The following is a 12,044-nucleotide window of genomic DNA, read 5'->3' on the forward strand; positions in this document are numbered from 1 at the left end:
TTGCTTACCTTCCACTGGAAAATCTGAAATTCTAGTATTATTGGCTGGTATTACTGGGTTCCTACCCATCAAAATTAGTACTACTGGGACTGAACATGTTAGACAAACTTGGTAAAATGAAAAATCATTATAGATATGTCTAGGAAAAAGGTTTGTCCAAATTTATTTGATACAGGCTTATAAAGAGAAATCTACATGTGCATCCATTAATAGCCACTAGTAATATATTTACTGATTATTTTCTGAAGACAAATACAAGTTTTATACACTTTTGTCATGGTGTCCCTTTAAGGGCGTGCTCATCATGAAGCCAAATAAGCTGCCTGGATTTGAGTAGAAAAAAAGTATTAGTATTAGAAATTGTAGGAGTTTGTTATTGCAGCTCAAAATCCCAGGCAGTCTACATCAGAGAACCACTCTCGGGGTTTGAAATTAGTGAGCCAGCAGTAACAGAAAGTTTTATCTGCTCTAGATGGAGCTGTGATTCCTACAGTATCTGGCCATTCAGCATAATTCATCTAAAGTCAATGAAGTCCTCAATTTATTTCTAGCACGTCTGGCACTCCAGCACAAGGCAGCTGTTTCCAGGCCTTCATAACCCATTCCAGTATTCTGATTTATAATCTGTTACAGGGTGACTGCCACAGGCACCTAAGCCACAGGCCTGGGGAGAGGAGAATCAAGAAAAATGGATTCTAACAGAATTATTAGAAGAACTTCATAGGAAAACCTGAAGGTAAAAGCCTGACATTAATTCATTACATGATGACTTAGGCTAGTTCAGGAGATATCTTACTGGTACAGAACAAGATGGTTTCATGTGAGTGAGATGAGCCTGATTTACCCTCTTAAGCACCTGAAAATTACCTGATGCTACTTGTTCATCCATTACTAATTAATATTTTTATCTTTACATTATCTCCTTCTTGAGTGGTAAATTATAACAGAACACAGCTTCTGTCCCTCGCGGTTATCAGGCAAGAGAATTTGTGGGGTTTTGTTTCCTTTTCTAGCACTCCCTTCAATACACTCAAACTGTATTACCATGTTTTTGCATATATAGGAAACAAACGAACCACGACAAATTTCTGTCAAGCACCAGTTGCAATAACGTGTGCAGGAGGACCTCTGCGTCCTTCCCTGTGGCACACAATGGAGCAGTGCCTTGCCACGCACTCCCTGCTCCAGCACTGTTACGTGGGGGCACAGGCTACCAGAATACTTGCTATCAAAGCACAGTATTTTTTGAAGTGATGTAGTTTTAATGAGAAGTTATCCATGCAAATATAATAACTGGACAGTGTTTTACATTGAAATGCTATGAACATCAGTGATGTATCCAGCTATGCGCTTAAATAGTCAAAGTTTGTCTACCGATTACCCAAATATTATGCTTTTGAGAGATGTAATTACAGTCCCTCTACATGTGTGATGGCTTAAATTTACTTCCAGTTCATACTGTATCATTAGTCCACCCACTTGTCATACAGACATCTAAAAATAAAAAGAATAATAAAGATCAATTTGACAATGACAATTTTAATACAGTCTTGGCCTTTCAATTAAAAGTGAATAGGTACGGAGAACACAGATAATTACAGTACATCCCCTCTGGCACAAAGACTTTGTAAAAAAAAAATCCAGTCAGCCTGATTCACATGCTGGCTTCTGCTTCTGTAAGCAGGCAGACCACAGGTTGCCAAAGGCTTTTGTGGTATCGAGTCAGCGACAATAATTCAAGAGGTAAAAAATGATCCTGTCAGGTAGCAAAGTTTTCTTACAACTCCTGATTCCCTGTATTTCACATATACACCTGTGATCTTCACATTATCTTTCTGAGCTCTTGTACAATAGCATGAATATCACAGATTATGTATTAATATATAAAGGGATACATACATAATTGATATATAAAAGGATACACATTCATATTCTTTATGCAAAGCTTCAGACACAGCTGCTGAGAACAGAACAACATAAAATTTCACCTAGTCAGTGGTGTGTATTGAAAGCCTGAAGGGCTGACTGGGCTTCTTGGGGGCAGACCAATCCTGAATTGCAATGATGAATTAAAGCAATGGAATCGTTCTCAGGCTTTGACATTTACAGGCAGAAAATAGAGGTAAAAGAGGAGACTAAATAGATAAAACATCTATCTTTGCAGCTAACTCTATAAATTTGCCTAGTACCACTGATACTAAATAGAGAACTGGGAGTGGGAAGCAGTGGAAGGGAGGCAAAACTCTCTACCCATTAATATAATATGCACTCTTTACTGTTTGAATGTTTGGAATTGCAGTTATAATTTGGATTTAATAACATAATATAATTTGGATGCCTCTTTTGAAAGATCTTACTGAGTAGTTTTCATCCTTTAGTTGTAAGGGCATGAAATTGTTTGGGATGATGCCATTATTTTAAAAAGTGGCACTATTTTTGTCTTGGTTTTGTCATATGGGGGGTACTGGTGGATGACAAGCTGGAAATGAGCTGCCAATGTACTTTCACAGCCCAGAAAGCCAGCTGTATCCTGGGCTGCATCAAGAGAAGCTTGGCCAGCGGGTCGAGGGAGGTGATTCTGCCCCTTTGCTGCGCTCTGGTGAGACCCCACCTGCAGTACTGTGTCCAGTTCTGGGGTCCTCAGTGCAGGAAAGACATGGACCTGCTGAAGTGGGTCCAGAGGAGGGCCACAAAAATTATTAGAGGGGTGGAACACCTCTCCTATGAGGAAAGGCTGAGAGAGTTGGGGTTGTTCAGCCTGGAGAAGAGAAGGCTCCACAGAGACCTTATTGCAGCCTTTCAATACTTAAAGGGGGCTTATAAGAAAGACGGAGAGAGACTTTTTGGTAGGGCCAGTAGCAATAGGACAAGGGGTAATGGTTTTAAACTAACAGAGGGTAGATTCAGACTAGATATAAGGAAGCAATGTTTTACAATGAGGATGGTGAAACACTGGAACAGGTTGCCCAGAGAGGTGGTGGTTGATCCCCCATCCCTGGAAACATTCAAGGCCAGGTTGTGTGGGGCTCTGAGCAACGTGATCTAGTGGAAGATGTCCCTGCTCATTGCAGGGGGGTTGGACTAGATGACCTTTAAAGTTCCCTTCCAACCCAAACTATTCCACAATTCCATAATTCTAGAATTAGTGCTTGCAAAACGCACTAGGAGTAGCCTAGGAAATGGTCCTGTGTTTTGAGATATGACTAAGCAGCAGGAACATGAACTGCCCAGCTTTCCACCAGTGGACTGCAGATCTGGTTCACACTTGTGCTCCCCAGTTTTTTAAGCTGAGGATCAAATACACTCCAGGGACACACTACCTGGACATGTATACAAGATTCACTTCAAAGGAAACTTGAGCAAAAAGATGAAGAGCAGATAGCCTTGTCTTTCTCTCAGAGTCAAGATGGGGCAGAGGTATATTCAACAACTACTTTTGAAGGAAATCAGATTTGTCCTAGGTTGTATTTGAAGGTTTTAATTATCTGAGCGTCTTCCTGCAGCAGTTTGCATATACACCATAAATGCCAGATGGAGTTTACTGAACACAGATGATTACACTTCACAAAATAGTTTCTTTCCATCTGATTTCACTATCTAAATGTAAATAGGCAGGTAGGCTTAGAAAATAGGTGGCAGAAGGAGAGGAGGAAAAAAAAAATCAACACTGCAGTTGGCCATAGGAAATTCACATGTAACACTGGCCAGAAACACCGACACCTTGGTTTGTCCTAGACGCCCACAGATATAAGTCACTGATGTACTCTTCATTTTCAGGGAAGTGTGCTTCCCTTATAAAGCTGTGTGCTATGCAGTTTGATGGGGAGCTAATTTTTCCTCCCTATACAACCTTTTCATCTAAGTTAACTAGGACTTAAAGGTATCTTCCGCTCTTAATGCGAGTACACAAAATGCCATTACTAAATTATAGATTAGTTTGCATGCCCAGATGATTTTTGGAATAAGACAATTGAACTTCAAAGCCTGGCAGAGGTATGTGTCTAAGCAGAAGAGCACGAGCCAACCATGCTGGGGGTGGGAGGAGGAATAGAGGCTTCTCATCCGTGGAGATATTAACAGAAAGGGCATGTGTAAGAAACATGAGATAAATATGCTATGCTTGGTGCTGGGGATTAGTATCTCGTTTTGGGCTTCACGTTTAAGGAAAATGTAGTTAAGTTGAAAAGAATCTGAAGGAGACTAGCGAGAACAGTAAGTTTGGAAAAATTGCTTAAAAAATAAAAGAATGGAGGGATGCGTGTGAAGACGACAGCAATCTCCATGCATGTAAGCAGCTGCTTTAAAGGGGAGATCGATCACCTGCCTATGGGCAGTGGTGTTAGGACACAGAGTAATTGCCTTAGCTTGCAAAAGTACATCCTGGGGGAGGAAGGTTAAACATGAGACGAGATAAATACTATATCTAAAACTGTTTACCTCAGGGACAGTAACACCCATTACTTTCACAGGAGTTTTTAAGAAGAGGGCAGGCAAGCATATCTGACATGGCAGTACACCTCTGGCTGAACTACAGACAATTTTCTCTCAAGGAACTCTTGCATTATATTAATATTTACTTATGAATGCTGAACCTATACTGAGCATGAAAACTGCTTTCTCCTACTAATGTCTCTTTATATTAACTATGAGAGATCTCTGCAGACAGTTTTCTGAAGTGGTATATACTGCATATTTCTAACAACATGCCAAAGCTTATCAGAGGTCAAAGAAAGCACTGAAAGGTCAAGTGAAAAATAGAGTCTTTACGCCTGGTAAGTTATGAAGGTATGATTGATATATACATATCTATAAATGTATGTGTATATAATGTATATATAATGTTTAAAAAAACAGCTAGGTTTTCTTTACTCATTTGTCGCATGTTATTTTATTTCAATCAAGAAGAAGATAGCATGCACAACTACCACAATAATTAATTGCTCCTGTCAGTGATCAGGAATGAAGGAAGCCCTAGAAAACCCACATTAAGATTTTGCTGTTACATTCTACTCTAATCGGGTTTGTACAGTGAAGTGGCGACAATTACTAGGCATCACTGCAAATTTCACCTAAGATACGGGATATGAATGCCATTTTTTCTGAAGTTAATAAAATCCACTTGCAATAGGATCAAAGTCAACAACCAGACATCCCAGTGTAATAACTACATACACAAAGCTAAATATATGCCTTCAAGGTTTCCACAATAAAACAGAAGTCTTATTCAACTGAGAACAAGATGTGCAGCAAAGCTGTATTTAGAAGACACTGTGGCTTTGCTAAGGCTCTAAGTCAACAGTGTACCTTCCAGGTAGCTTTTCAAGCAGAATGAAATCCAGAAAAGAAACAAGCAGCAGCTGACACTATGGGCAGTCCCCAATCTGCTAAAAGCTTCTCTATCTCAGGACAAAACAGTCAGAAGTAAGTCTCCTCCTTGATATCATTACATCTCCAAAAGACAGGTACCACTTTGTATATATGATATAAGAAGGAGAAAGTACAGGAGGCTTATTACATTATTAAGCAAGATATCTTTTTTTGTTGTTTTACTCAAGTTTTTACTCAGTTAGGGGTACAACAGCAGGCATAACTGATACACCCTTGCAGAACAGTGATATCGGTATGCTCCACTCAGGCAAATTATTGCTGGGTAGGATTTTTTTTAGTGGGTGGGAGCTAAATCAGCAGCGTAACAAAACCTGCTCAAGGCACACATGAAGTCTTACGTTATTGTGTGCCAAATCAACTGAGGCCTTAATTGTGGTATTCACTCCTTTACACACCCAGCAGAAAGAAACTGAACCATGAATTCTGCATACTTTAAGAAAAATAATCTACCAACAGAAACCATATATCTTTGCCTTTTATCTTCTCTGAGACATGGATTAAAAAATAGCTGTGATGAGCATATGGTTTATTGAACAAGTCTGGGCATGCAAGACTGGATGGTCTCTGCAATACAGAGTATAAGCCTCAGGGACTCCCTCAGATTTCAGTTTAACTTTGCCACAACCAACAAGAATTTTAAAAGGATAAACAAACACAGAAACTCACCCTTGTGGTGTAAGCAGCTTCTGGGTCATCTTCCAGTACACGAGAGAGTCCAAAATCTGAGACTTTGCATACCAAGTTACTATTGATGAGGATATTACGAGCAGCTAGATCTCGATGGACGTAACCCATATCTGACAAATATTTCATGCCAGATGCGATCCCTCGAAGCATGCCTACTAGCTGGATGACTGTGAACTGGGCATCATGTTTCTGGAAAACATTTGAAATGAACAATCTCTGAAATGACATGTTCCTCCTTGCACAGAATTTTTGATAAAGACCCTGGAAGCTCCTCAACTGAACAGCTCGTGAGTCAGGGGTCACGATTTAAATGCCACACATGGAACTACTTTGATCTGCAGAGGATAATCTCCCAATCAGCCAAGGGAAGGGGACAGATTTTCAATTCAGATAAAAATGCATTTTTCCCGTCCTTGCTGTCATCAGAATTTTAATTTCCTAGATGGGACCTGTGTGAAAGCAGTACGTAAATCTAAGTTGTGTGTACTCATGAGACTGGAGTGTCAGGACATTAGGGAACGAGCTGCCCAACTTCCCTGAAAGGCCATAGGAATTGTTAATGAAAATCCCAGCCTGACCCAGTGGACTAATGAAAGCTTTCTATTACACAAGCATTTTTTTAACAAAAGCAAATGCTGATCTGATTCAGTGGCTTTCAAATTCCATTAAATTTTAACTCATTCCTCAAAATTTTCAACTTCAGGAACACAAAAATCATCTAAACACATTGTGACTTAGCTTAGAAACGAATAGTTGCATGTATTTCTAATTGTCTACTTCTAGACACGTTTTAAATCTCCCAGCTCTTACTAGTGCTGTTTGTTAACATCTAGCTTTGATATTGATAAACGGATACATAGAGGACAGGACAACAGAACGTCCTAGTGCTGCTCTCAGATGGATCCCCCAGTGCTGTAAATGTATCATCATGGGCAGCTCTCCAGCTCTTCCTGCTGCTTCTTCCAGAATTTTATTAAATACATGGGAGCTGGCTCTGCCATGTGGGGTGAGCTCATATGAATCAGTCTGCAAGACTGATTGCATTCATTTCATTTTTGATTAATATACTTAGGGGCAATATTAGCACTGTAAACATGAGACAAATATGTCACAGTGGATGCTTAAATAGCCTCTCAGTATTCCCCCTCATGAAAAAATTCATTATTACGGAAGACCCTCAACAGTTCCCTGTTATGAAACCTTCTTTAACTAGAGCCAACACAAGAGGATCTATATAGACCCTGCAAAAGATTTAGCTAGAAATCAGAAGGTTTCTAACCACAAAAGGAATGAGACGTTCAGATAGCCTTTCAATGGCAATGGGGAAAGGAAACTAACTAGTTTTAAAAGACATTTATAAAAAAGGTTACATGGCCTGAGTTGCCTGTGATATTAATGAGTCACAAGGTTCTTATCTATACTTCCACAAAACAGTAGTAATCCCCCCCCAAACCCCACACTCAAATGAACGAACAAGCTGAACAACTGTTTTGTACAGTCAGAAATTATTCTCCTTTCCTCAGAGCTTTCTTCAAGGATTTTCAGCCTAAACAATATGTATATAGTTCAGTACAGATATATTTCATTCAGATATACTGACACATTATTTATACATACTTTACATGCTCCAGTGAACATCATAACATATATAGTACATACTGAAACCAAGGTTGATGATATATCCCTTTTCGGGGTTAAACATCTAGTTGAGTGTTATGAATTTGGGGGATAACGTCATTCAACTGTGGCAGAACCAAAGCAGTCTCCCATCCATGGCTGAGTTTACCCTAACAAATTAAAATTAAACTAGTGTTTCCCCTCAGATGGGATTTCATTTCTGCTGTACTTCTTGTTTTGCCACAAGTAAATCTTGGTGACACAGGGAGCGTTCACATTTTTTTAGGCTCACGACCCACTTTGACAGAAAACAAAGATAAATCAACAACAGTATTAGTATGTCTAAGATCGGGGAAAGAAAATAGGCCAATAAAGTTTGCTAGCAAAACATTTCAAACACCCTCAGGCATGGGGTTATTCCCTAAACTTTTCATATTTAGGGAAACGGCTCTTGGCTCAATACTATTGGTTTACTGATAAAATTTCCACAAATCTGTTCACTTTTGAAATTGCTTGGTAAGACATACAGGCTGCCAACCAATAAGCACAACTGCGTTACGGTAATAATTCAGCCCTCAGAAAAACAATTTCCATTTTTGTGTGCCAGAATGCTGTTTTGTTTTAGTTTGTTTTTTTATTGATGTGACATACTAATAAAACAAAAGTGTTCTTCATTTTGGAATAATACTTGCTGCAAGCAGTCAAAATGGACTAGGAGACACTTACCTGGCTTTCTGAGCACATCACAATGCATGCAAACCCAAATGGAAATAATGAAATATCAAGCTACAAGAGCTGATGATGGATTAGAGTACAGTGGCAGCAAATTCGTAACAAATTCAGAACAAGAGCCAGTCTTGCACCACGTAGTTCTCTATTGCACTTACCCGTAGGAAGCTGTCCAAGGAACCATTTTCCATATATTCAGTAACAATCATAACTGGTTTACCTGCAAATATATTACAGGGGTCAGGCATTTAAAAGGAATACATAATGATCAGTAAAAACAGGCATTTCAGAAATGTGCCCAAATCTTCCAAATCCCAAGGATAATTTTACATTTAGAAAGAAAGCAAAAGATGCATGGGCAAAACCAGCTCTGTCCACAACATAATTGTGATTCCACTGACATCGACAGAAATAACAGTCATTTCAGCATATACTGATACAATTTTTAACAGCTCAAGTCCCAAGAAACAAAGTGAAGCATCCTGTGCATTCAGTATACGGTGTCTTATCCATCACTGCTGAATATGATCATTCACATAATCGTTGAATTTATGCAATGAAGTAGGTGTATTCTGGCATGTATTTGTCCCCAGGCCCCCTCTGGGAGGGAGCTGCAGTTTCTCTCCAGAGGTGCCCTGGTCTGCACAACGGAGGTGCAAGGACTGTGGAGCGGTGCTCTACCACGTAGGCACAGTCAGTATGTTCCTCAGATACTACAGTAAAGGAGAGATCAAATAGCTTACGTGGAGGCAATAGCAGAAAAACTCTCCCTCAGGAGGGCATTTACAATGCATTTAAATCGTAGAGCTTCAGTATTTTCCTAGTATAATCTGAGGAAAATGTTGAGGTGGGGATAGAGATGGAAGGGAAAGTGCAGAGTAAAAGCAATACGGGGCATTGGAAAGAGAAGCAGAGCTGTAACACAGCCACCTTCCACTGTTGGAGGTTAGCCCTCTTTCCAGGCAGTCCTGCCTCCCTCCGCGGCAGGATTGCCGATAACACGAACCTCCCCTCCTGCCAAGCACAACTTAGCTGGGAGCCAAACACGCTGCATCCACGGGGCAGCGGCACGCTCTAAAGAAACAGTCCTGCATCCTTGAAAAGCCTCTAATATCTTTCAAAACTTGTATGTGCAGATTCAGATCAGTTTGTGAAACCATTATTTCTACCCTAAGGTATTTTTGTAACATAACCAAGATTTCATATGCAACTCTGACATGCTGGAGAGAAATGAATGCAAAAATTAATGTGATGACGGTGAAGTTTCCAGACAAAGGTCATTGCCCTGCTAATATTTTACCATCACATGGATTTTATTATTTCATAATATTTTCTAAAGCTTTGTTTATTTTCTCTTTGTGCTAGAGTGAGAGGTGGGTAAGAACATGAAGTTATTTAAAGAGATGAATTATTATTTCACATATAATACAGGAAGGCATCTGACCATAAAAGCATGACAAAGGCCTGCATATTGTATAGCAGGCATGGTGATATTTTAGCTTTTAAAATTAAACAGCATGAGGCTTGAAAGAGGTACCCAGTATAATTAAAAGCAAGAAAGCTATTAAAAAAGCAAAGTAAATGGTAAGAACTTCTTTTTTTGTTTTTCAGAAAATACAACTTCTACCAAATAGAAATTCTTAGAAGAGAAATATTGATTACAAAGAATGAGTTTAATATAATAAAAAGAAAATCCTTTGTCCTCTTTGTATGGATTAATAGGTTAAAATATTTTCTTTCGGCTGTGCAAATGATGTGTTATACTGTGGGAATCACGCTAATGGGTAATCGACTCTGTCATCCATTAACTAGTAGGAACAAACTCTTTATCCAAAACATTAATCTTGAATTATATAGGATATAGTACAGATAAAAGACCTAATGATGTAAAACCTCAAAGTGATTTCTGTTGCTTCCTTACTCTTATTACCAAGAAATATGCAGTGCAAGGAAAAGTACCTAACTTACATGGTGTGTATAACATTAACCAAAGGCATTTCTGATAACACATAGAAAATGCTGCTGGATCTTTCAAGTAAAGGGCAGCGCAGCAGTAGGGCTATCCAAAAATTTCTACGATAAATCCACGTACTTTGAAACCAGGAGACAGTTGCCTGGTTTCTGTATAAACTCAGTCAATTTTATGACACATCAGAAGACTGAAATTAGAGTAAGAAGATATGTCTTTCAAATTATTGAGAGCATCTTCCTGCCTTGCTCACCCATACGCAGAAATCCCCAAGTGCAGGGTTTCATTCTTGTTCAGTTGGAAATATGTCCATAATAAGAAGCATATGCTCTGAAGCAACACGGTGCACTTTTAAAAGAACATTCTGCATTCATTTATCAAAGCACAGCCGTTTATACACGATAACAACTTGTGTCAACAGTGTTGCCGAAATTTATTATACTAACAGGCTACAAATTGCTGTAAATTATTAGTAAACTAGGCAGAACATGTGCGCTGGTTATTAAGACTACTGCCTACAGCGTGCCCAGGAGACGAGTGTCGCGGCAGGAAAAGGCAGAACAGAAATCAATGTGAAGCAGGGGAACAACTGTGTGCTGGAGCAAAGGACTGAAGTCTTATCTGGTGGGTGCACCTCCTTCGTACTGCCAGTGGGTTGTCCCACTGGCAAACCAGAGCCACCCCAGCTTGAGAACCTCTCATACCAAATGGTCCTGTTGTAGGGATTGTGACAACTGCAGTTATTAGGAGTTGCTTCAGAGATCTGCTTAGTATGAAAAGCCAGATCATAGCTAAGGGCCGCCTGTCAAAAAGAATTTGGTTAATGAAGAAAAGATTGTATTGCCTGTTTATCATGCATTACCTGTACTGAGAGTGATCCAGCAAATACTCCACGGGCTCTCTACTGACTGTACATAAACTAACGCTTTTGAGTGTGATTTAATAGCTATCATTAAAAAATATGAGCACTTGCTAATTTGTTATTACGCTATATTGGTTTGGTTTAAAAAAAACCCAAACCCCACAGCCTTCTTGTCCTTCTATCACCCTACAGAATGTTAAAGAAACTAAATTATTATCTTTACTTGCATTTATGCCATATAATTTTACCCAGTAAAATGGACACAAATAGGTTCAGAGCAGTTTTCTCAACTCCTGTATTCAAGCTATCTGGAGAGGGTGTTGTATCCCTGAGGCTTTTATTGACTTCAGCTGGGAATATTCAGAGCTTGCTCTCTCATACTGTGATAGGCAGCTGGCACTCCCAAGCCCCCCGAAACAGACAGCAGTCTGCTGTGAATACAGCTGAGTAGCAAACTTACTAATAGTCACTTATACAGAATACAGACAGAATTAGTAATGCACATTCAAAAGCAATGCACAAATTCCTGTGTGCACAGCAATTAAATTATTTTCTCAAGTGCCACAGGAATACAAAATGTAACAAAATAGATTTTAGCTCAGCTGTGTACAGACTGATGCTGGTGTTTCAAGTAATTTTGGGACTGCAAATCTTACTCTGAATGTACAGAGTGTGTGTCATTAAAAAGCAAGAGATAACTTGGATTTATACAGGCAGACCTGGCAGACCTTTCCTAATGGGACTGCGAGACCTAAGCTGAAGAATAACTTCTTTGTTATTTAAATCAGCAAA

The 12,044-nt window shown here is 39.4% G+C and overlaps 1 protein-coding gene across 4 annotated transcripts in view; it reads right to left on the reverse strand.

Moving 5' to 3' along the window:
- EPHA3 (EPH receptor A3) overlaps positions 1 to 12,044 on the reverse strand; it is a 338,330-nt gene that overhangs the window by 129,702 nt on the left and 196,584 nt on the right. For all 4 annotated transcript variants that reach the window (XM_075034067.1, XM_075034068.1, XM_075034070.1 and 1 more), the window contains exons 12-13: positions 8,580 to 8,641; positions 6,055 to 6,264 (exon numbers count right to left, since the gene is read on the reverse strand). In XM_075034067.1, the coding sequence (XP_074890168.1) occupies positions 6,055 to 6,264; positions 8,580 to 8,641 (272 nt within the window). The remainder of the gene's footprint in view (positions 1 to 6,054; positions 6,265 to 8,579; positions 8,642 to 12,044) is intronic.

This window comes from Buteo buteo, chromosome 8, assembly GCF_964188355.1.
Source record: "Buteo buteo chromosome 8, bButBut1.hap1.1, whole genome shotgun sequence".
Lineage (NCBI taxonomy): Eukaryota > Metazoa > Chordata > Aves > Accipitriformes > Accipitridae > Buteo > Buteo buteo.